This window comes from Pleurodeles waltl, chromosome 2_2 (genome assembly GCF_031143425.1).
Source record: "Pleurodeles waltl isolate 20211129_DDA chromosome 2_2, aPleWal1.hap1.20221129, whole genome shotgun sequence".
Taxonomy (NCBI): Eukaryota; Metazoa; Chordata; class Amphibia; order Caudata; family Salamandridae; genus Pleurodeles; species Pleurodeles waltl.
Window position 1 is genome coordinate 880,031,975 of NC_090439.1, and position 26,502 is coordinate 880,058,476.

General features: G+C 46.1%; 1 protein-coding gene across 5 annotated transcripts in view; it reads right to left on the reverse strand.

Annotated features, from left to right (window-relative positions):
• The window catches only part of SNX31 (sorting nexin 31), a 254,818-nt gene that overhangs the window by 26,866 nt on the left and 201,450 nt on the right, over nucleotides 1–26,502 (reverse strand). For all 5 annotated transcript variants that reach the window (XM_069220559.1, XM_069220562.1, XM_069220558.1 and 2 more), the window contains exon 12: nucleotides 6,380–6,457. In XM_069220559.1, coding sequence (XP_069076660.1) covers nucleotides 6,380–6,457 — 78 coding nt within the window. The remainder of the gene's footprint in view (nucleotides 1–6,379; nucleotides 6,458–26,502) is intronic.

The following is a 26,502-nucleotide window of genomic DNA, read 5'->3' on the forward strand; positions in this document are numbered from 1 at the left end:
GACAAATCATGTTTCCCTATTCCTTTGTCCTCAGAGATACTGTTTTGTGGGAAATTTAGAAACAAACAATGCAGGAAGAAAAAGACCAACATCTTCCTATAGCAGGCCCAGAGTGGGCTCTTCTATCATACGTGATTATGGATAACCGGGGACAGTGGGACAGGTAATAACAGCCGCTGTGAATGATTAATGAAAAACCACAACATTTTTTTTTTGCTTCAAGTTCTGTTTTTAAGCTTACAATATTACAATAAAGGTTTCAAATTTCCAGCAGACAGTGTGCTGGAAAATAGGCTTGTCATTTTTTTTTATATAGGTAGCAAATTGATTATACAAATTTTTCTACTTAAGAAGGTCTCAGGGGAGAACTGGACATGTACTCAGGCTAACATACAGTCTAAACTTTTAACGTAAAGCAGCCAAACGCGCGGTTTCTTTAGGGTAGCTTCACATCTCTCATTTACCATCACCACAGGTAGAAATGTGCTCTAAAGCTGCCGGTATGTGCACGACAACTTCGGTACTTCAGCTCCATCTCTCAGTTTCATGCAGACAAATAATAGACCTACCCGTGCTCCCCTGTACGGTCTAGCCCATATCAGAGCTGGGACATTCACTCTTGAGCAGACACCAAGAGCAGCCTTTAGTCTCACTAACTTGTGGTGCATAAACCACTCTCGACAGCATTCACCATCCTCTGGCACAAGTTGTAAGCAAGGGGGGAATAAATGAAAGTTAGTCCCCCCCACCCCCCAAAAAAAAAAAAAAATAATAATAATCACCCAGTAAATGGGACTTATTGGAGTGGCACTTAACTCTGTTTTTTCAAAGCTAATGGTCTGAGGTTCTTATTCAGCACAAATGAGACTGCCAGCCAAGAGGCTGATGAGAAACAGTTGGAAGCCAAGTGGGCCCAGTTAGGTCCCAGGGAGAAGCTCCATTAAGTTTAAGGTAGTTTTGTCCTAACCAGATGGTACTTCCTGCACGTAATGTTTGAAGTTGTAAGAGATGGCCTCCGTGTCTTTGGTAACTGACAACTATTTACATATCGGTTGCACACCAGAGAGCCGGTAGTCCAAAAGACTGTCTATCAGCTTGGCCAGTGTGGAAACACATAGGTTGAAAAGTGTAGGGTTCAAAGGGGAGCCCTGAGGAACCCCACATGGCAACGTGATGAACTCAGAACTGAATTGGCTCACAATTACCACCAGCAACCTATCCCTAAGAAAGGACGTTAGGAACTTTAATGCAGAGTCCGTAATACCAAATTCCCGGAGCGTACAGCCAAGCATGGTGGGGGAGATGGTACTAAAGGCTACGTACAGTGCCACGGCCTGCCTGTGTCAACCATGGCTCGAATGTTGTCAGCTGCTGGGACCAATGCAGCTTCAGTCCCATGGTTACTTCTGAACCCAAACTGTGAGACAACAGTTCATGTTGTTCCAGATATGCCATCAACAGTGAGTTCAGGTGCTTATCCAAGATTTTAGTCAAAGAGGGCAGCAGAGAAATGTGGCAGTAACTTTTTAAGTCAGCAGGGTCCAAGTTAGTTTTTTTTTTTTTTTTTTTAAAGAAGTGGCTTAACAGCAGCTCTTTTTCCACTCCAGTGGGTAACATCCTAAGCTGATGGCTTTATTAGAAGTTACTGTGAGGTGCAGAGCACTGGTCTTAACTGCCATCTGCAGACTCTTGGGCGGGCAAGATTCAAAGGGAGAAGCGGACTTCATACTGAGGAGATGAAGCTTCGTTTGCTCAGGTGTGAGATAGGTAAACGCAGTCAGTGCTATTCTCGGTTCCTCTATCGTTGCGACAGTCTCTGCCGGCGCTCAACTTGAGAATTCCCTCAGATGGGAGTTAGAGATTCTGCATTAAGGGAGAAAAGCTCCTTATAAATGTAAAGAAGCTTGGTTTGAAAGAAACTTGCCAGGCAGTTGCAAAAATCTTGAGATCCTTCTATACTAGAGTGTACAGGGGGAGGGGGAGAGCACACTGATAAGTTGAAAAGATTCCCTCAAAGAGTTGGCCGACTCCACTTTGTTGGCACAGAAGAGAACTTTCTCTTCCTGAATGGCTATTTTATATTCTCTCAGAGCTTATTCCTGCGAGTCATAGCATTTTCACCAGACACGTTCTGGGCACAGACAGGCCTGTCTTAAAAGTCTAAGCTTCTCTGTAAACCATGGGGAAGTTGGCAGCTTCCTCTGCCTCTAGGTTTCCTTGATAGAGACAACAGTATCAACGGCTGAGGTGAGCCAGGAAAATAATTCTGCTGCTTGTTTCACATCCTCGTGGTCAGTCCAAGTGCAATTGTTCAAAGCCTGAGATATGGTTTCTTCCGAGAGCCCTTTCCAGTTTCTTTTAAATATTTTGTCATGGCAGGTAGGTCCCTCTTCGATATAAGGCCCAGAGAGACGGAAGGGTACTGCATAGTGGTTCGCCAAATTAGTGGTATTGTCTCAAGAACCTTAAGACAAGTATCACTGGAGAAGGTGCCATCCTATGTGCGGCTTGCTATGTGTGTAGGGGCACTGACTATCTGTGATAAACACACAACACAAAAGAAGGGGATAGAGGTACTTCTCCTTATCCCTCCTCCATTAATACTTAAACCATACACATACTGCACAGGAAAAGGAGGAATGGCTGATGCTCCTATAAACTCCAGGGCACCACCGAGTAGCTCTGACAAAACACAGCATTTCATCATATCCTTACACGCCCAGGAGTCTTTGTACATGTTATCTTCCAAACGGAAGTTAAAATCACCCAGGATCGTGATGTAATGTTTACCTAGGTAAGATTCAAGTGAGCAAATTCCAATATAGAAGAGGACCTCGGTCCGGGCGGTTTGTAGGTTAGTATCACAGCAGACGAACTAGTGGACAAAATATATATGGAGAAGAGCATCGCTTTATAAGAAGTCAAGCTCTGACAGGGCTCAATGTGGCATGTATAGTTATTTTTATAAATAATAATCAACCCCCCACCTCCTGCCTGTCCTATCATGTCTGATGACTGAAGCCTGGTGGTATAGCATCCACCACGTTGGGACAAGATAACTCCTTGCCCAGGTTTCAGTAAACCAGTACCCAGTCAGGATAACGAGTTGAAATGATTTGGGAACCTCAAATTTACTTTCAATCAAGGACCTGGCATTAAGCAACAACCCCATATAATTGGTCTTGTCAGGACCTGTTTGTTTGAATTACTGAAGGGGGCAGTGGATATACTCCCCATAAAGCCACAAGAGGGGCAGCTGCTGTTATCATTATAATACTGTTTGTCGAAGTCGATAGGTGTGGGACATTGCAGTGACTCACTGCAATTTAGCCAGTTTAAGAGCTGCTCTCCCGAACAGACTATGTTGTGAGTCTTACTCAGAAGTGAGGGCCGGAGATTCTGGCGCAAGGTGCAATCCAAGCGCAGACGGGCTTACCTCTGGCATCCCAACAGCACGTCCCCGCACTCATGTAATTTTATAGGTGTTCTCCAAGAGGAGAGAGCGAATCTAGCCGACTGACTTGCATCATGTGCAAGGAGCAGTCACTGGAAGTGGGGCAGCCACACAGTTCCCTCCCCTCAATTGGCTATTATGAAAGCCAAGTCGAACCAGGCAATGCGTGAAAAGGTCACAATGTGTAAGATTAAAAATACTGCGTCGCAAAAAAAAGAGAACAAACCAACACGATACAAAGCTTTTAAAAATAGCAATGGGAGCTCAGGAGGAGCAGCCAAATGGGTACCATTATCATGGGCACTGGCAGCCAAATAAGAACACATAGATTTACTCAATTTGGGGAGGGGTACGGCATTCAAACTGTGTTCTCTTTGTGACAGCTAGAGAACTAAGCAACCGTTTAAATAGTCAGTAGTACTAATTTGCATAGGTGATGTAACTGCAGGAAGTGACTTAATGATCTTCGGCACCAATGATGACACCAAAAGGGACATCTCCAGGAGTGACATCATAGAAACAGACATCAACCGAAGCAAGAAAAAACTGCCAAAGAGAGCATACATTTAACAAATTAGAATGAAGTGGTCTCTAAGTAGATTTCCAAAAAAAAACACATATGTCTCTTTCTGTAATAAATGTGAAAAACTGATCATCTTCATTGCATAAAAAAATAACGAACATTGGGCAATCGATTTGTACCTTTTTAATATGTACTAAGTGGTAGGTGTTCAATGGGGTTTTAGCTGAATGTTCAGACGATAAAATTACAAGAAGTGCTAGCATTGTATTTGTAAGCAATGGTTTATATTACCTATGCAAATAAATTTAAACTTGAAACTAATGAACGGTGTTGATCCAATACACTATGGGCAATATGAACCCGGACTGCAGAGCAGTAATAAACATTAACAGTTCCAGTCAACAAGAAGCTGTATTGATCCTCGACATGGTGGGCAGTATCGCTCAGCGTATGTAATGACTTGTACTGGCTCTGGCCAGTACTGAAAATAGGTCTTGATAAAAAAAATATCGTTTCGTTCTGAGACCACCAGCTCTCAATACTGCATGTGGCCAGTACGGCTAATTGCATTCTGTGCCAAGTACGGCTCATCATGTCTGAGAACAAAGCTGTTCATTAATGTTTATTACTGCCTGAGAGCACACTACACACTAGAGGTTGATGAGCAGCATTGGCCTTAGGAAGCAATGACAAGTACTGTGCCAGACTGCAGGAGCAGTGTTGATCTGAGGCAATACAAGGTTAGTGGCCCCAGGAAGGATACATCTAACACAGGGATTATTGTGTACTTGGACAATTATAAACAGAGTTAGAATCAAATAGTAAAGAATATCAGTAAACCCAGACATTATGATCAATACCAGCCATATAGTTATTTGCATCAGGCAACGATGATGGGAATTGGGCACATACAGCACATGACACATCAGGCTCTTTCCTGAGGGACCGACCAGATTTACAAGGTCTTCAGAGTGCTTCGGGCAGGAAGTGCAGCAGAGTTTAGGAGATGCTCTCACAGCTCCATTTTGCTTTGGGTCAGATGGGCACGGCAGTGACGGGTAATGGAAGGATTAGCCCAACCTTTAATGACCTCCACGCATACAGGCACAACACTGTAGAACATTGCTTAATTTGTAAATAAAAATGTGCCGGTGCTCAAAGCCCTCCCCTTAAACCAGCAGCTTCTGCAATTAAATGTGGGAACACGGAATACTGAGACAGCGTAATCCTGAAGCCATCTCGGGCCTCTTCAATCCATTAAAAGCCACTCCCTCCCTCTTCAGCTCACTTTTGCAGCTTTCTGCTTTCTCCCATTGTGACGCTTTTTCGTTTTTCTCTTCCTCCGTCTTTCCCATATGTGTCTTTTGCTCGCAGCAATTGCTTGGCGCAGAAGAATAAGCACCGGCCCTCAAAAATAAGTGCCGGTGCTCAGCACCGGAAACAACAAGCACAAATTAAGCACTGCTGTAGCAGGAGCTCACACCTGAAAACGAGGCCCAGGCTCTTAAGATGTACTCACAGCATAGCACTCAGCCCTGCAGCGGTTAGAGTGCTTGCGATGGGGAGCTCACCCCCTTGTAGAGCCGCTTGCAGGCACAGCATCTTCAGGGGCTTAACAAACAACGCTGCAGCCCCCGTGGTGCAGGAGGGGCATTGAGCCCAGCACCTGGCCTGACTGAGTCCAGAGGGGGCCCCCCTCCATGTTCTGTGCAGGAGGGACCTCTCTAATTTCATTACGCCACTGAGTATCTTGCGGTCATATTAGTTCCTGCCCAGACTGCACAAGTCTCAGGCATAAAGAGTAAGACTTGAAGAATGTGATTCAAGTTGTTTGCAGCAGCACTGTGTTGCCAGGCTGGAGAGAAAAGGCACAGGCCCCTAGTCTGCCTGGGAGTGCCCTTGCTGGGCGCTCCATCCAATCCTAACGCTGCTCTAAGCAGCATCAGGATTGGCCACAAGGCAGGCTGGGAGCCTCTGCCTGCTGACGGGACGGAGGAGCGGCAGCACATAGGTCCGTTTTTTTTTTTTTCACACAGTAGTTATACTATTAAATCTACCAGCCCCTCTCACTGTGCCCTGCCGCACCCCTTGAAACCTCAGTGAGCTGCGACTGGTTACTTGACATTTTCCTAGCTGCCATACTGCAAGGTCTGCTCATTTTCAACAGCACAGGGAACATGACCAATCAGACTGCAAATAGGGTATGTGCACCCACAGTACTACATACCCAAAGGTCTCTCATGCTTTGTCTCATCTGCTGAGTACAAAGAAAGCAGATAAACAAGCAGGAGTTAATTTTTAATACAATAGCAGATGGCTAAATGAGAAGCTTTGCATTCAGACAATACTTGAAAAGAAGACACAAATAGCTCACAAGTGTGCTTCAAAAACAAAACACTCACCATCTCTAAATTGCTTTTAGTCTGTTTCAAGAGCTCTTCTGATAACATCTTCTTCAAACAACTGCTCAAGAGAAATGCCTGCAACAGTAACAAGACAGTTCACTGCTCACATACTGCAACACAAGTGGCCTGAAAGTAAACCAAAACATTGATTAAATTAGTTTAGATCAGTTACTTGAGGGCATTAATTGCAGAGAGGGGAGTAACAAGGATGGGTGACCAACATTAGTTAAAAGGAAGGTGTCTTATCTCAGCAGGTGAGTGGCCGTAACCCATTTTTTGGTCGAAGCCTACCAGACAGCGACATCTTTGGGACATTCGGAAAGCTACTTTGGGAATGAATACCACCCATTGCTTACCACTGTGGTTTGCAACTCACATTTGCTCGATTTCTATTAACTGGCTCAGTTTGTTTTAGGCTGTCCAGCTTGAGATTGCCTTTTACCTTGCCCAAACCCTTTCTACTGTATTCTTCCACCAGTACTGAATTTCTGTAAAAAGGCATTTAAATCATGTTCACATTGGCTGTGCATTTAAAGACAAAGATCAAATACCAGGCAGTCTTTCAGTGGGCTTGGTGTTTCCTTTCTTTCTCTGACTTCAAAGTATGAGGATTTATGTGAATTGATCATGCTGATTACTGGTAGAATGCTTGAAGGTTGTTGTAGGAAGTTGGCTCTGTATATACTATTTCAAAGTAAGAAATAGCGTGCACAGAGTCCAAGGGTTCCCCTTAGAGGTAAGATAGTGGCAAAAGTAGATAATTCTAATGCTCTATTTTGTGATAGTGTGGTCGAGCAGTAGGCTTATCAGAGGGTAGTGTTAAGCATTTGTTGTACACACACAGGTGATAAATGAGGAACACACACTCAAAGACTTACTCCAGGCCAATGGGCTTTTATATTGAAAAATATATTTTCTTAGTTTATTTTAAGAACCACAGGTTCAAGATTTACATCAAACACTTTAAATGTAAGGTGCTTCACTTAGATACATTAGGAACTTTGAATGAAAACAATATCATGTACAGCAGTGGTTCCCAACCTGTGGTCCGGGGACCCCTGGGGGTCCGCGAAGCCTCTTCCGGGGGTCCGCGATGGCCTACAAAATTAAATAATATTAAAAGATTAGGTCCACAGCTTTTAATAATGAGTCAGTGGCAGGTCCCCAGATTCCCATAATGATTCAGTGGGGGTCCACAGGTTCCAGTAATGATAAAGTGGGGGTCCACAGAAGACAAAAGGTTGGGAACCACTGATGTACAGTCTTTGTAAAAATGGCAATAAGCTATTTTTAAAGTGGACACAGTGCAAAAATCAACAGTTTCTGGGGGTGGTAAGTAAAGGTTAGATTAGGAGGTAAGTAAAACACTTACAAGTCTCAGTCCTGGGGCATAGGCAGCCCCCTGTTGGGGGTTCAAGGCAACCCCAAAGTTACCACACCAGCAGCTCAGGGCCGGTCAGGTGCAGAGGTCACAGAGGTACCCAAAACACATAGGCGCCTATGGAGAACAGGGGTGCTCCGGTTCCAGTCTGCCAGCAGGTAAGTACCTGCGTCCTCGGGGGGGCAGACCAGGAGGTTTTTGTAAAGCACTGGGGGGGGGGGGGACACAAGTAGGCACACGGAACACACCCTCACCGGCACAGGCACAGGGGCGGCTGGGTGTAGTGTGCAAAGCAGGCGTTGGGTTTTCTTAGCTCTCTAGCAGTGCTGGCAGGCACAGGGGGGGCTTCTCGGGACAGCCAACACCTGAGCAAGGCAGAGGGTCGCCTGGGGGTCACTCCTGCGTAGACGTTTTGTTCCTTCAGGTCCTGGGGGCTGCGGGTGCAGTGTTGGTTCCAGGCGTCGGGTCCCTTGTTACAGGCAGTCGCGGTCAGGGGGAGCCTCTGGATTCTCTCTGCAGGTGTCGCTGTGGGGGCTCAGGGGGGTCGTCTCTGGTTACTCACGGGCTCGCAGTCGCCAGGAAGTCCTCCCTGAGGTGCTGGTTTTCTGCAGGTCGAGCCGGGGGCGTCAAATGCAGAGTGAAGAGTCTCACGCTTCCGGCAGGAAACATGAAGTCCTTGGAAGTTGCTTCTTTGTTGCAAAGAAGTAGCTGGTTTTGAACAGGGCCACTGTTGATGAGAGTTTCTTGGCCCTGTAGTCCAGGGCAGTCCTCTGAGGCTTCAGAGGTCGCTGGTCCCTGTCGGATGCGTTGCTGGAGCAGGTTTTCGAAGTTGGAGACAGGCCGGTAGGGCTGGGGCTAAATCAGTTGTCATCTTCCCCCTTCTCTGCAGGCTTGCAGGTCAGCAGTCCTTCTTTCTTCAGGTTGCAGGAATCTGATTTCCTCGGATCTGGGGAGCCCCTAAATACTGAATTTAGGGGTGTGTTTAGGTCTGGGAGGGCAGTAGCCAATGGCTACTGTCCTTGAGGGTGGTTACACCCTCTTTGTGCCTCCACACTGTGGGGAGGGGGGCACATCCCTAATCCTATTGGGGGAATCCTCCAAGCTCAAGATGGAGGATTTCTCAAGGCAGGGGTCACCTCAGGACACCTTCGGGGCTGTCCTGACTGGTGGGTGACTCCTCCTGGTTTCTCTCATTATCTCCTCCAGCCTTGCTGGCAAAAGTGGGGGCAGTGACCGGAGGGGCGGGCATCTCCACTAGCTGGGATGCCCTGGGGCGCTGTAACAAAAGGGGTGAGCCTTTGAGGCTCACCGCCAGGTGTTACAATACCTGCAGGAGGAGGTGAGAAGCACCTCCACCCAGTAGAGGCTTTGTTCCTGGCCACAGAGTGACAAAGTCCCTCTTCCCCATGTGGCCAGCAACATGTCTAGTGTGTGGCAGGCTGGCAGGAACTGGTCAGCCTACACTAGAAGTCGGGTAGGTATGCAGGGGGCATCTCTAAGATGCCCTCTGGGTGTATTTTACAATAAATTGCACACTGGCATCAGTGTGCATTTATTGTGCTGAGAAGTTTGATACCAAACTTCCCAGTTTTCAGTGTAGCCATTATGGAACTGTGGAGTTCGTGTTTGACAAAGTCCCAGACCATATACTCATATGGCTACCCTGCACTTACAATGTCTAAGGTTTTGCTTAGACACTGTAGGGGAATACTGCTCATGCACATATGCCCTCACCTGTGGTATAGTGCACCCTGCCTTAGGGCTGTAAGGCATGCTAGAGGGGTGACTTACCTATGCCACAGGCAGTGTGGGGTTGGCAAGGCACTCTGAGGGGAGTGCCATGTCGACTTAGTCATTTTCTCCCCACCAGCACACACAAGCTGTGAAGCAGTGTGCATGTGCTGAGTGAGGGGTCCCTAGGGTGGCATAAGTCATGCTGCAGCCCTTCGAGACCTTCCCTGGCATCAGGGCCCTTGGTACCAAGGGTACCAGTTACAAGGGGCTTACCTGAGTGCCAGGGTTGTGCCAATTGTGGAGACTAAGGTACAGTTTAGGGAAAGGACACTGGTGCTGGGGCCTGGTTAGACTTCCACACATTATCATTTGTTCTCTTTTATCAGTAAACTGTCTGTGCAAATGTAATGGTCATTTCAATTGAAGATGTGTTGTCTAATAGCAGTGGTGTTACCACGTCATGCATATTCCACTCAATGCCACTTCATTCTAGGCCTCTGTACTCTACACCACTCTACTATACACCATTCTACTCTATGGCACTCTACTTTGCGCAACTGCACTCTACTCTGCGTCAATGCACTCTACTCTGTACCACTCAACTCTACACCAGTGCTCTATGCCACTCTACTCTACCGTGCACCACTGCACTCTACGGTAAAACAATCTACTTTATGCCACTGCACTCAGTGGCACTCTACTCTGTGCCACTGCACATTACTCGAACACAATGCACTCTATGCCAATCTACTATAAACCATTGCACTCTACGACAGTCTACTCTGCATTCCCTGCCAATGAACTCTACGCAGCTGCATTATGTTGGCCCACTCTACTCTAAACCAGCCAATGCACTAAACACCACTTTGCTCAAAACCAATGCACTATATATGCCAATTACTCTGCACAACACGCCCCTGCTCTACACTCTATGCCACTGCATGCTATGCCACTCCAATCTACTCTCCACACTGTACACAACGGCTCACTACCCCACTGTACTTGGTGCCACTCTAGTCTGCAAGACTGCACACTGTGCCGTTCAACTCAACGCCACTCTGCACCACTGTATGCTAGCAACATCATTACGCTCTATGTCACTGCACTATACGCCACCCTATTCTACACCACTGTACTCTGCACCACTTTACTGCACCCTATGTCACTATACTCTGCATCACTCCACATCACTCTAATCTGTTCTGCACCACTGCACGCCACACCACTCTACGCCACTGTACTCTATGCCACTTTACCGTGCACCATTCCACTCTACCCTGAATCACTCCATGCCACTTCGCTCTACTCTGAAACAATCTACTCTATGCCACTGCACTCTACACAACTTTACTCAACACCATGGTACTCTACACCACTGCAATCAACTCTGCACCACTGTACTTAACTCTATGCCACTCTACTCCACAATACTCCATTCTATGACACTCTCCTCCATTAAACTCTACACTACTCTGACACTGTACTCCACTCTGCAACACTACTCCACTCTACGATGCTCTATGCAACTCTCTCTATCCCAGGTCACTCCACTCTATTGGCTGACACTGCTCCACTCTACTCCACTACTGCACTCTACGCCACTCAACTTCACTCTACACCCTTCCACCCTATGACACTCCTCTCTACAAAATACTCCATGAAGGTCTACTTAACTCCATCCCATGTCACTCAACACCACTCCATGCCATCCCACCCTACTCCACACCACTCTCATTTGCCCCACTAACTTTCAGCCATGCTGCATACAGCCATACTGGTGTACAACATGGCTAAAACATAATGGCAAAACCAATATCTCATGCACAGAAGAGACCTATTGGCTTTCCCAATGCTAGTTTTAAAATACGCCTACGTGGCACGTTTAACAGTTCTAAAGAAATTAGCTCAAATAAGATGGTGTTTACAGAAAGATCTGATGGGATACCCATGAAGCATTCTAATAATCATACTGTACAGACATATTTACGATAAGTCTTTGTCAGAACAACTCCCCAGTCAGCCACGAATAGTTTTGCATAATACAATGAAAACTGTATGAAACTAAACAATACAATTCACCTAATACAAAGAAGTTTTAGACTTCAGGAATGCAAATGCAGAAACGGAGAAGGGAGGATAGGTAGCAAACCCATTAATAACAAGCATTTGCGAAGCAGTGGGTCTCGTGTTTGCTCGGGTTAAGCTATTAGCGTTGTAAACTCCTAACCAGACTTTTCTTGCCACATAAACTGAAAATGAAAAGTAAAACAGTTTCACATAAGCGATCCGACGGCTTCCATGAGTGCAAAGCAGACACAAAAGGAAACAGAAGTTTGCATGCAGTGAAATGTATTGGCAAAAGAGCAATTATCCATGTAACCGGCAAAAGAGCAATTATCCATGCAAAAGACCAATTATCCATGTAACAGGGTGGTTGTCATGCATAGCACTCAACTAATGCCCAGTGAGATGGCGCTGCCTTTGAAATAAAGAGAAAAAGTAGTCCAGAAACCATACTGAAAACATGGAGCCTCACATATTTTCAGTAGTTGGCCGGTGCGCACGAGGCAGGTCAAACACCTGAAAAAGCATGCCTTTTACTAATTAAAATCAAGCGAATTTTAAAAGGAAAACCCTCGAACCAACCAAACTGATGTGCGTGACATGGGCATGGTTACAAGCCTGTCGAGAGATTACAACAGGGACAGAGAGCTTTGAACGCTTGACCCTAAAAAGGAGAGTTCTTTATTTCAGTGCATGTCAGGTTTTGTGTGTCTGACCTGCTGAAGACTTTGATTTGATGATAAATTTGTCAAGGAGTTGTGCACTATGTCTCTTTGTAGTAAACAAGGCTACATTCAGGGATGAGAGTAGGATTTTGGCGGTGTGGGGCAGAAAAGGAATGTATAAGCCCCCTCTAATTTGCATTCAATGTGAGGTCACAGAAAATAACATAATTGACTATTAGTCTGCTGGCATCTTTGTTGGGACTTTGCAAGAAGCAACTTTCCTTGTACACATCACGAAACCAATAAAAACATAAATAACCCTAATAAAATATGCACAAGTATTTTAATGTTCTATTAAGTGGAAATACATTATATTAGTTACTCTGGGTGGAAAAGTTTGGACTTGGTGTCTCCAAAACGCATATTGTGAATCAAACTGCTTCAAGTTTAGTGCATTATTATATATGTATGTGGTATTAAAATAGCGCAAACCTAGCCAAAATTGAGCAGAGCTGTACAGGGTCAAGGCTTAAGACAGTCGATGTGTGAACTGCTGCTGCTTTATGATGTAATGTTCTTTCAGAGATTAACTAGGTTGGGGCTGTCCGGCTGAATATGGGGACAAAGGACATGATGCTTGGTGCATAGATGGGGAAGGCCTTTTGCATTTGTTTTTTTTCTTCACTATTTCATCTACTGTTTGAAAGAAGCCCTGGCTGCAGCTGTGCAGAGATCCACTGGAGATGGTTAGCTTGTCATCCAAGTAAGCCGGGTGCCTAGATGATGGGGGTTTATTGTATTGTATTGTATTGTATTGTGTAATATTTATAGAGCACATTCCGGCCGTAGCATTGAATCGCTAAAGGAGAGAGTTAAGCCGGGAAAGTCCTAGTATGAGCAAAACCGTTCACTGAGACTACCAAAAAAGAAACATCCTCCCTAATTTGAAAATAGACAAGTTTTGAGCCGCTTCCGAAAACGGAGCTACGTCTCCTCAAGCCTAATGGACAGCGGAAGTAAGTTCCAGATTCTCGCTGCCACCACCGAAAAGGCTTTATACCCCCCCCCCCATCTAGCCCTTCGACAACGGTGCACCGAGATTAGATGAAGAGTAGAAGATCTGAGCTGAGATAGTTACAGCCTTCCAAGTGGAGAGCCTTATGTGTGAGGCAGAGTGTCTTAAAAATAATAGGCTTTTCCCTCGATAGCCAGTGCAGCTGCTTTAGGCTACTACTGGCCGATGCGGAGTGCGGGAGATCCAGAACAAGGCGAGCCACAGCATTGTGAATCAGCTGTAATCTATAGAGGAAGCCCTTACTGATGTTTAACATCAGAGCATTGCAATAGTCAAGTTTAGAAATAACTAAGGCTAAAATCACCATAATTCTGAGGTCTTTCTGAAGAAAGGGAAAGATTTTCTTGAGCATTTTCAGAGACCAGTAACAACAATTAATGGTATGGTTCACTTGTTGATCAAAGGAAAGTCTTATCAAATAAAATTCCGAGGTTTCTGGTCGATGAACTCGGGAATGAACACTCTTTACAGGACTGCAGCCACCATCGGAAGCACCATAAATTAGTGTCTAAACCAAAGAAAGGAATTTCCGTCTTCTCTCTGTTCCTTTTAAGCCAATTATGGCTCATCCAATTGATAATCTTACTTATGCAATTATTAAATCGGTCTGCCACCTCCTCCCAGTTCTGGTTGACAGGGATGATCAGCTGAGTGTCATCAGCATAGAAGACCACTTGAAAACCGAACGAGGTGACCAATCCGGCCAGTGGGCCAACAGAGATTAAACAGAGTAGGGCTGAGTGAGGACCCATGTGGAACCACGCAGGGGAGTTGAAACGGGGTCACCTTGTAATAACCACAGCTTACCGTGATGGAGCTATCCAGGTAAAAAGATTTTAAGATATCTAGGGCCTTTTCTCCAACTCCTGCCTGTTGGAACAACAATTGAGGGGAGATGGTATCAAATGCAGCAGAAAGATCCTATAGAAGAAGAATGGCACCCTCCCCCGATCCACTCTTCTCTGAAAAATGTCAGCTGAAGAGACCAGAGCAGATTCCATACTATGAGCTTTACGGAACCAGTGTTGGGAGGGGTCTAGTCCTCCACTGGCCTGAAGAAAGCCAGCCAGTTCGATGTTTAAATATTTCTCCAGAATTTTGGCCGTGGCGGGCAGTAAAGAAATGGGTCATAGATTTTTCAGATCGTTTGGTGCGCCGCCCGCTTTCTTTGTAAGCGGAATCACAAAGGATTCCTTCCAGGCGGGAGGGAAACATCCTTCCTTCAGAATGTCAAGGTAAACCGGTTCAAGTGCAGCAGAGACCAGGTCGGGTACTAGCTTTAATATCTTAGGAGGGCAAGGGTCATTGGGAGGCCCTGCTTTAACTCCACCCAGCAATTCTTTAATTCTATTTTCCCGTAAAGGTAAAAAGCAGGTAAGCTTAGGTCCAGAATCGGAGGCCAGTGCTTCCTCCTGAGCGACACTGCTCAGCTCCGGTGGGGGCTGTGCAAAATTGCGTGGAGCTGCATTATTTTATTTTTAAACAAATCTGCTACCCTTTGGCAAAAGGTGAGAGAAGTCTCTAGCACCGAGGATGAGGGAGGGGAAGTCAGGGAGCAGACCACCTTAAAAAGTCCCCTGTGTCCATTATTCGCTTCCTTAATTTTGCAGGCGAAATAATCAGATTTAGCTTTTTGATGGCTAATTTGTATTGCTCAAGAGAGGCCCTAAGCTTGGTTCTCTCTGCATCATTCTGGTGAAACTTCCATCTGCATTCATGATGTCGGTACAGTCTCTAAGTTTTTAAGTTCCTCTGAGTACCAAGGAGAAGATAGAATCCTTCCCGGCTTAGAACTTAATTTAACCAGAGGAACTAGAGAATCAGTGGCCGCCCTGAGCCCAAACTCAAGGCCCTCCCACTTGGCGATGCCCCGTACTCTTGCCTGATCCAAACCCGACTTAAGAGCCCTGGCCAGGCTCTGTTCCTCCACCTTATGCCATTGCCTGGATAGCCTTGGGGCTGGAGAAACAATAGTCGAGACAATTGTGCATGCAACCTTAAAGGTCCGCAAGTGGTGAACTGTCCATTCCAAGGCAATGTTTTCCAATCTGGTGTAATTATCATGATGGATAAATATACCGTCCAACGCATGTCCTGCGCAGGGTGTACCAGACATGCCTGTAAAATACCAGTCAAGGCTTGACATCAAATCTAAAAACTCCCCTGTGGCTGTGTCATGTTTATCTTCAAGATGTGTATTAAAATCGCCCAATACCATGGCCTTGGGGGCCAAGGCAATAGGTTCAATTATAGCAGGTCAAAGAGAGAAAAGCATCCTTAAGGCCCAGGGGACGATATATTAAAAGGCTCTCAAAGAGTATTGAAGTCGTAACTTGAAGTAGCCCCCTTCACAAATATCAGGGTTAACATTAATAGATTCAAGGCCCATATTTATACTTTTTTAGCCCTGCATTTGTGTCATTTTTTGACGCAAAGGTGGCGCAAACTTACAGAATACAATTGTATTTTGTAAATTTGCACCGCTTTTGCGTCAAAAAGCGGCGCGAATGCGGCGCTAAAAAAGTATAAATGTGGGCCCAAGTGCGCAGTGCAGATTGCTCCTAAAAATTGCCACCACACCACCTCCCGTCTTCCCTGTCCTATCAAGTCTAGAAATGAATAGCCAGGAGGAGAACCTACCAGGAAATCCGGTATTAGAGTCTTCTCTGGCCTATGTTTCTGCAATGAAGAGGCAATCTAAGTTAAAGGCATCAATCATGTCCCTAATTTCCACACATTTCTTGCCCAGTGAGCGTACATTAATTAAGATGAGGTGTTGATTAGCCTTACCCCCTAACTTTATTTGTGGAGGCGAGCCCTGCTGCTTTGCAGAGTGGCAACCTCTGCGAAGTGTCAATTCAGGTTCCCAGGTACACGCCCCACACCTCCAGCCCTTAAGTCAGGGTCAGCATGGTCCCATCCCTCATGGGTCTGCCTAGAGAAAATATCCAAGAGGTGCTGTCTAGAATACCTCTGAGGTGGAGGGGTTCACTCCCAGAAACAATGTCTGGCGCCCGGGCCCAGTCGGGCGCTGACGGGCATGCCTTAGGCGCGCCTGCTGCGTGGCCGTATCCCAATCGGCTTAAATGCCGAATGGTGGTCAGAACAGGCCTGCCGATCCAGCAGCTTGACAGGTCACCTAATCCTCTACCGCCAAGATGGCTGCCTAAATAAGGGGTGGCCTCTAACAGGTGCTTCACCCTGAACGGAAGCAGCAGGCAGCCGAGTGCCAAACGTAGCATCACTAGTCAGGTAAATGTGAAAAATCCAATTAAATTCAAATTAAATTTGGCCAGAGAAGTCCTGATATATGTCCGTGCACTGCCCCCCAAACCCCAGTTAAAATACACCAAACGAGCAATTGTGAGGACAGGAGCAAACAGAGGCTTCAAGCACTAAAAACAAATGGGTCAGATCTCCACCCCACTTACTGCGTCTTAAATGACGCAGTTGGTTTGGAAGGTGGTGCGGGATGGCCAGGGGAGCCTATGGAGGTCCATCAGAGTGGGGTGCTGTGGCTTTAAGGGGGCACCAATTTGGATTAAAATTACAATACGGCTTTCCAGATTTCCAGTTAGGCTGTGCGAGCAGAAGCTTTGCAAAACTTCTGCCTGTCACCAGGGCGGAGGACTGAGGATTGCTAGTCTCATCCAGGTGAGGGACATCACTCACAGAAATCCAAGACCACCTGCCCTGGAGCATCAGGGCCTGCCTGCTTGCTAAGGCCAGTATGCCCTGATAGGGAGAGAAGAGCACTGGAGAGGGTGAAGGTCAGTGAGGGATCCTGGAAAGTGGATCCCTGTAGCGAGATGTGAAGAGACGGCTGCCTCACTGATCGATGTGAAGAGACGGCTGAAAGGACAGCGAGAAATTGCCCTGGTTGGCACCACTGCTGTGAAGACCAGAGTATAGCATGTGTGCTGAGTGAAGTCAGCCACACTGTATGCCACAGTGAAGATTACTGCCATAACAATTAGGCTGTAGCTCATGTGTGGAGTGAAGTCGGCAACCCTGTGTGCTAAAGGGGGCCACCTTGAAGAGGAAGATGCAGTCTTGCAGAGTGTGCCCTTGCCAAGAGCAAGGTAGGTGACCCCATATGCCAGAGGGTCCATTGGAACAGACAAATACTATTGCCTGGTCGAGAGAAAAGGCGGCTCTAGTGACCCGTGCAGGCCCAGGTCTCTGACTGAGGATTGGAACCAGGATCAGACAAGACCCCGCCTCCCCCACTGCCCCCCACAACATCCACCTGTGAGAAGAATCATAGGACCTTACTGTCTCACTGGAGGAAGCACCATGGACACCCAAGCTGCTGCCCCAACAGAGCTGCGAGTGCTACTCACCCGCTGCAGCTCTCTGCTGCCCAAAGGCACAGTGCTCCCAGAGACTCCAGTCACTCAATCAATGCAGGAGCGGGTAAGACTGATCATAAGGATGGAGTGACCCAGAGGAACTTGTTCTGCCACATAGCACTTTGGGTTCTGGAAATCTTTTGACTTTTAAAGAGTCAGAGTGGGACTCCAAAGACTGACTACTAGTGGGGCTTAACCTCAATGTCACCTATAGTGAATGAGGAATAACCACCACTGCTAGTGAGAGGGGAGTGGGATTCCGGAACCTGCCTGTTGAAACACTTTAGCCCTGACCACAGGGAACTGTGTGCATTGTCTGTGAACGCCTTATTTTACTTTGTGTTCACACATAATATTTATATTACACACACACACACTCCTTTTTAGGGTCAAGCCTGTGTTGCATGCGCTTGCGAGACGCTTTAGGAGTGAGAAAAGGGCACGGAGCCCCGTCCATGTCACGTCAGTGTCTTTCATTGGTTCGTGGGCTTGCCTGCTAAAATCTGCTTGCTTTCATTGGTGGAAGGCATGCATATGCCATGCCTTTTCCGGTGGTTAGCCCTCCTCGAGCGCAGGGACCAAGTACTGAAAACATGAGAGGCTCGCTGTTTCCAGTCAGGTTTGTGGACTACTTTTTTTCTTTTGCTCGCAGCGCGATCTCGCTTGGCAGAAGTCGACCGCTTTGCATAACATTGACTCTGTTACATAGTTAATTGCACTTTTGCCGGTTACGTAGATAATTGCACTTTTGCCAATAGGTTTCACTATGAATGAACTGTAGCAGTGCGATCGCGCTGTTTTTTTCCATTCAGTGTGGCAAGAAAAATCCGGTTGGGAGTTTACAACTGCTAATAGCAGTAACTCTGAGAAATGCGAGACCCTACTGCATTGCAAATGCTTGTTTATAATAATACTGACTTGATGGCCATTTATTGCCCCTATTGAACGTATTTTGAGTTGCAAGCCTGTGTTCACCCTCTGCATGTACCCCCCTCTGTTTTCCCCCGAAAAGCCTTGGCCTGCTTGACCTGCGCTACCACTGAGTCTCAAGTGCTGAAAGGGGCTGTGACAAGACCCTAGACTGATCTGCATAAGGCTGGCCTGAAACTGCAGTTTTACAGTGAATAAAAAAAAGAGCAACTGGAATTCCGCCCAAGCAATGTCCAATGTCTAGGTTAAATCAAGCATTCCTCCCATCACATTCTTGTTTTTCTCAACAGAGCAAGGGAGCAAAAATCTCAATAGACCTCACTGTTATTTAACCATATGTAACAAACAATCCTTGGCTCGCCAACAATGTAAAATCTCTCAAACTGGGCAGAGCAACAAGAGTATAAAGACAATGGTGTAGACTAGGACATGAATAAAAGATAATATATCAACTTACCTGCCACCTATAAATGTATAAATAGGTGAAGTCAAGAAAAGCTACTTCTCTTATTGGTCACTCAAACTATAATCTCTTTCAATTTGCTTTGCAACCTTACAACACTCCAAACAACTATGTGATAATCTTGCTGAATTTGTCTAATCAACAAGATTAAACTAATATGCAACAACATAAAGGGAGAAAAAAACCCTACACCTGATAATCTTTCTATGACAATTTATACTGTCCAAACTAGGATTATTTTAAACTCTTTCACATTGATCTTTATGCCACTGTTACAAGCCACTATCCAACCAGCTTATGACCAGCAACATTCAGGAAGGTTACTTTCCTTTTTCTCAAAACTCAACTGCTGGATTTGTTTACTTGTTATTTAGGACAAGTTATTTCCATCATTTGAAAAAAAATGGCACTGTGCAATTAGTTTTAAAAATAACCCAATCTAGACTGACAATATCAACAAATTTTGGCCATTTTCACGTCTACCATTCCTTACAAAATTTGGAAAAATAATTTAACCAGCTCTAGCAATTTGTTGAAGACAATTTTTTGGATATCTTCTGAGCTGGGATCTGGACCGGAAACAGTACAGAAGTGATGATCCTATTGGTTTTATATGTCCTTAGATGCCAGACTGATTTTGGGGTTGTTGTGGCAGTGGTACCTATAGACCAGTGAATTACCTTTAATACCCTAAATCAGTGGTTCTTAAACTGTAGTCTGTGGACCTCTGGTGGTCTGGGGACCTCTAGTGGTCTGCAAAGCCTACTTAAGGGTCCGGCAATTACTTAGAAAATTATATCATTAATAAATTAATAAAGTGTATATAAATAAGGAAGCAATATGTAGAATTGAACATTTTAAAACATTCTGTAAATGTAAAGTAATTTGATAAAGGAGACCAAAGATTAAGTTAGTATCCTGAAATTGATTCATGGGAGCAGTGCAAGTGAATCAAACAGAATATAATATGGGTGATGAGTGGCTTCCATTAAATTTTGAAAAACTCCAAACGTCCCAATAAATTGAACATTTTTTTTTATATTTGTTTGTAAATTAACTAAATATATAATAATGTGTTTATTTGTTTGATAAATGCTTATTTCTCTATTTTTATACATTGTTTTGTGTTCCCAATTATAAAAAATGTTCAGGTCGGCGACCTCAGCTTCCAGTAATTATACAGTGTGGCTCCCCAGATTCCAATAATGATTCAATGGGGGTCCCAGTAATGAGTGAGGGTCACAGAAGTCAAAAGGTAAAAACCACTGCCATAAATCATTCCCTCCTGAGCAAATTCTAGATGAAGTGAGCTAAGTTGCTAAATGATCAAATGATTACATCATTCCCGACCATCAGCAGATCACCAAGCGACCGCCTTTTCAAATTGAATTGTAGCGTCCCGTAGAAGTCATTCCTGTCCCTACTGCTATTTATTCCACTCTCCTGGAACACAAAGTGTTCTGTTTTTATATGTATGTGGATGGCCCTCAAGCCATAGTCTGACTGTCTAACCAGAGTACAAATGTGAACGTTGTTCAATTGGGAAAGACTTCGACCGGCCACCTTACTTTAACATGTTAGTGGGTGTCTAACTTTCCAAGGGTACATCCAACCAAAACGGAGGTGCTGCAATGACCAAAGCATATCTTTCCTGGCTCACAGCCGGCTGGCATGAATTCATGCAACCACCCTCCAACAGCTCAATCTAAGAACATATACAATCTAGACATCCATCTCAACAGTAATCTATCATTTGAAACACGTGACAAACGTGCTGGGTATGAGCTCTGGCCAACTCATGAACTTGAATACATTTTTTACATTACGACCACAGCAACTGGCTCATAACAGTAATCAATGGATTGATTCAATCTAGGTTGAATTACACTAAGGCCATTTATATAGCTGCCCCTGAAAACCCTCCTCATCAACGTCAACTCATGGAATATGCTGTCTGTCTCATATTCAGAAATCTCAAGACATGGTAGGCTATCATCATTTCTAAGAACCATGCACTGGTTACCGCTTGTTCTTTAGTTGCCTTCAAAGCCCTTATGTTTGCACTCAAACTCTTACATCATCGTATATATGAGAGGTGGGTGGAGTTTAAAGGTAGAAAGAGAAGTTTATATGGATGGGAGGAGTTTTGGGTGGCGAAGGGTTTTAAGAGTTTAGAGACAGCTAGAGCTTAGGGGTGGTGAGGGATTTAGGGACCAGGAAAGGTGAAGTTTAGGGTGATGTGGGTTTCTACAGGTAAGGGATGGGTGGAGAGTATAAGTGATGAGGGATTTCTATGGTTTAGGGATGGGTGGATGTAAGGAAATGCCTCCTTGGCATGGTTACCCCCTGACTTTTTGCCTTTGCTGATGCTAAGTTTTGATTTGAAAGTGTGCTGAGGCCTGCTAACCAGGCCCCAGCACCAGTGTTCTTTCCCTAACCTGTACTTTTGTTTTCACAATTGGCACACCCTGGCATCCAGGTAAGTCCCTTGTAACTGGTACCCCTGGTACCAAGGGCCCTGATGCCAGGAAAGGTCTCTAAGGGCTGCAGCATATCTTATGCCACCCTGGGGACCCCTCACTCAGCACAGACACACTGCTTGCCAGCTTGTGTGTGCTGGTGAGGACAAAACGAGTAAGTCGACATGGCACTCCCCTCAGGGTGCCATGCCAACCTCACACTGCCTATGCAGTATAGATCAGTCACCCCTCTAGCAGGCCTTACAGCCCTAAGGCAGGGTGCACTATACCATAGGTGAGGGCACCAGTGCATGAGCACTGTGCCCCTACAGTGTCTAAGCAAAACCTTAGACATTGTAAGTGCAGGGTAGCCATAAGAGTATATGGTCTGGGAGTCTGTCACACGAACACCACAGCACCATAATGGCTACACTGAAAACTGGGAAGTTTGGTATTAAACTTCTCAGCACAATAAATGCACACTGATGCCAGTGTACATTTTATTGTAACATACACCCCAGAGGGCACCTTAGAGGTGCCCCCTGAAACCTTAACCAACTACCCGTGTACGCTGACTGGTTTTAGCAGCCTGCCACACTCGAGACATGTTGCTGGCCACATGGGGAGAGTGCCTTTGTCACTCTGTGGCCAGTAACAAAGCCTGTACTGGGTGAAGATGCTTATCTCCTCCCCCTTGCAGGAGCTGTAACACCTGGCGGTGAGCCTCAAAGGCTCACCCCCTTTGTTACAGCACCACAGGGCATTCCAGCTAGTGGAGTTGCCCGCCCCCTCCGGCCACGGCCTCACTTTTGGCGGCAAGGCCGGAGGAGATAATGAGAAAAACAAGGAGGAGTCACTGGCCAGTCAGGACAGCCCCTAAGGCAACCTGAGCTGAGGTGACTCGGACTTGTAGAAATCCTCCATCTTGCAGATGGAGGATTCCCCCAATAGGGATAGGAATGTGACCCCCCTCCCCTTGGGAGGAGGCACAAAGAGGGTGTACCCACCCTCAGGGCTAGTAGCCATTGGCTACTAACCCCCCCAGACCTAAACACGCCCTTAAATTTAGTATTTAAGGGCTCCCCTGAACCTAGGAACTCAGATTCCTGCAACCTAAGAAGAAGAGGACTGCTAAGCTGAAAACCCCTGCAGAGAAGACGGAGACACCAACTGCTTTGGCCCCAGCTATACCAACCTGTCTCCCCACTTCTAAAGACACTGCTCCAGCGATGTTTTCCCCAGGGACCAGCGACCTCTGAATCCTCAGAGGACTGCCCTGCTCTAGAAGGACCAAGAACTCCCGAGGACAGCGGCTCTGTTCACCCAAGACTGCAACTGTGAAACAAAGCAGCAACTTTGAAACAACTTGCGTTTCCCGCTGGAAGCGTGAGACTTGCTACACTGCATCCGACGCCCCCGGCTCGACTTGTGGAGAAACACTTCAGGGAGGACTCCCCGGCGACTGCGAGACCGTGAGTAGCCAAGGTTGCCCCCCCCCTGAGCCCTCACAGCGACGCCTGCAGAGGGAATCCCGAGGCTCCCCCTGACTGCGACTGCCTGACTCCCAGATCCCGACGCCTGGTAAAGACTCTGCACCCGCAGCCCCCAGGACCTGAAAGATCGGAACTCCAACGCAGGAGTGACCCCCAGGAGGCCCTCTCCCTTGCCCAGGTGGTGGCTACCCTGAGGAGCCCCCCCCCTTGCCTGCATCGCTGCCGAGACCCCTTGGTCTCCCATTGATTTCCATTGGAAACCCGACGTGTGTTTGCACACTGCACCCGGCCGCCCCCGGGCTGCTGAGGGTGTACTTTCTGTGCTAACTTGTGTTCCCCCCCCGGTGCCCTACAAAACCCCCCTGGTCTGCCTTCCGAAGACGCGGGTACTTACCTGCTGGCAGACTGGAACCGGGGCACCCCCTTCTCCATTGAAGCCTATGCGTTTTGGGCACCACTTTGACCTCTGCACCTGACCGGCCCTGAGCTGCTGGTGTGGTAACTTTGGGGTTGCTCTGAACCCCCAACGGTGGGCTACTTTGGACCCAAACTTGAACTCCGTAGGTGGTTTACTTACCTGTAAGAATTAACAAACTCTTACTCCCCCTAGGAACTGTGAAAATTGCACTGTGTCTAGTTTTAAAATAGCTATATGTGATTTATGTGAAAAGTATATATGCTATTGTGATTATTCAAAGTTCCTAAAGTACTTACCTGCAATACCTTTCATTTGAAGTATTACATTTAAAATTTTAACCTGTGGTTCTTAAAATAAACTAAGAAAATATATTTTTCTATACAAAAACCTATTGGCCTGGAATTGTCTCCGAGTGTGTGTTCCTCATTTATTGCTTGTGTGTGTACAACAAATGCTTAACACTGCTCCTTTGATAAGCCTACTGCTCGACCACACTACCACAAAATAGAACATTAGTATTATCTCTTTTGGCCACTATCTTACCTCTAAGGGGAACCCTTGGACTCTGTGCATGCTATTCCTTACTTTGAAATAGTGCATACAGAGCAAACTTCCTACAGTGGAGTTTATGGATGATAACTGGTTTTAGTGGTCAGGGATCAGTGGCATTTAGTGTGGTGAGATGTTTAGGGGTCAGGGATGGATGAAGTTTTGGGTTAGTAAGGGAAGAGGGATGTGATTGAAGTATCCAAAGCAACTGTTTTCAGTATTATCTAAATCTGTAGTAATGCCTCCCCATCCTCTGTTTAGAAAGTCCAAGAAAAAGCACCCTATAGAACAACGTGACATACAACCCATGGCTGGGTGAGAGGCCCAGGAAAGGGGATCTAGGGGTATATTAATTTTGAAGCACGGGCCCTTGTGCAAGCAAGATAAATTGCCTCCTCCAGTCACCACTTACAGGATGGCAAAATACAAACAATTTGGGTGCACTGTGACAATAACACACAGGGCCATGGTGCCACTGCACTTGCTACACTATTGACAGTTATACGCCTCTTCCATTGGTCTGGTGCTGCAAGGCTTATGGGAGAAGGCTCCCTCGCTTGTGTCTCACAGCAATGGACCCAGCAAGTCCCAGAGAATCATGGAGCTTTTCTGGGCTCCCCAGCTCCAGATCATTGCTGCAAGGCACATGGAAGAGGGGACCAAAGGAACAGTAATGGTGTAATGGACCCTGATGTAAGCAAACAATGCAGGACAGCCATAATGTGGGTGCATTGGGCACCTAACATCCCTGAACCCATTGCATCCCTATGTGGCCCAGGGCATCTTCCGACAGTGCGGAAAACTCTGGCTAGATCTTATTGCCACTGTCAAGAACGAGCCGAGTCAAAAGTTTGGCATGTCTGAGTTCCCGCAAAAACTATAGCTAGGAGATACATTCTGGTTGGAGTGGAGAACTGGACTCATGTAAGCCTTTCCACATGTGCCTCTTCTGTCATGAGTTCTGAAAAAAAATCAGGAAAGCTCAGGATCAATTCATCCTATTGGCTCTGGTTTGGGTCAGAAGACACTAGTACCCAGAGCATATGGACATGATGGCCTGTCCCCGATCAGACTGCAACTTCAGGACAACCATCTGTTGTAGCAGCAGGGCAGGGTCCTACACAAAACCTGTGAAATCTACACATTTGTGCATGGGACTGAGCGGCGGCAGTTGACTGTGTGGAAACAACTACCTGAGTTTGTGGATGTCATCCTTGCTGCCAGGTGTCCATCTACAAATGTCATTGATGCTGGGCACTGGGGCCAATTTTGGGCATTGTGAGAAGTCCACAAAACATATCGTTTACAAGACAAACTGTCAGATTTTTTATTGTTTGTTTTGCCTTTGGCCTAGCAAGGCCATGCACTGGGAGCTATTAAAGGTTATTTATTGCCCCTTTTGGCCTTTTTGCATTTGCCAGTCCAACCATCCTTGTTTAACCTGTTGCGAATTGTGATGAGTGTCATTAAAGGTTTAACACAAACTAGTTCCCTTCCAACCAATTGCTATGCCACAGCTGGACCTTAACTTGGTCTTGATGACGCTCATGTTCACTCCGTTTGAGCTGATGCACAACTGCTAATTGCTTCTTCTGACTTTAAAGACTGCCTACCTCATTGTGATCGCTCCAGCTGATCATGTGAGTGACTTGTGGCTCTATCGGTACAACTGCCCAACACCACCTTTTTTCTAGACAAACTGCTGCTGAGGTCTTGTGCAACCTTCTTCCTAAAAGTCGACTCCTTTTCACATTGGGCAATCCATAACTCCCTGTGATTTTTGCCCTGCCTCACCCTCAAAAAAAGAAAGAAAAGAAAAAGGAGGATAGGCTCCAAATTTCAACTGAACCCTAAAAGAGCTTTAGCTTTTACGTTGGGCAAACCAAGGACGATAAACATTTTGGGGGTTCTCTGGGGTGAAGAAAGCATCTCCTGGCGAATATTTCTTGAGAACTCAAATGTGCAGAAGTTTTTAGACTACACATTCGACTGCTGCAAAGAGATCCAGCCCCAAGGTATCTCCCACATGTGGAAGATGCCCTGTGCCTCGTGGAGATGCATCCACTAGGTGCCATCAGCTGAGCTTGTCTGCCATGACATTTAAGGATCTTGTCAGATAGGTCAAGATCATGGATTTTTCCCGATGCTCCAGCCAGCTCCATAGGGACAGAGCTTTTTAGCACAGTACCCATAGACTCACTCTGCCGTGCCTGTTGCAGTACCACATGGGCCTCAACGCAAGTGGATATATATGTAGCAGGCTTTCTGCCGGAGATCGTAGACCTCTGATCTCTACATCTGCCAGCAGACATTGCCAACCCTGCAGTGATGCATCAGTCAATAATCGTCAACTGTGAATGTGAAATGAAGAGGGGTCTATCACTGGTCCGAATGTGATCAAGCAGCCACCGCTGCAGATTATGTCCAGTCACTGCCAAAACCTGGAAGGGGTTGGTCCTACTGGGACTTAAGATTCAACTGCAGAGTCTGCATATGCCATTTGGCATAGTTAACATGCAGTATGCAGGAGGCTACAA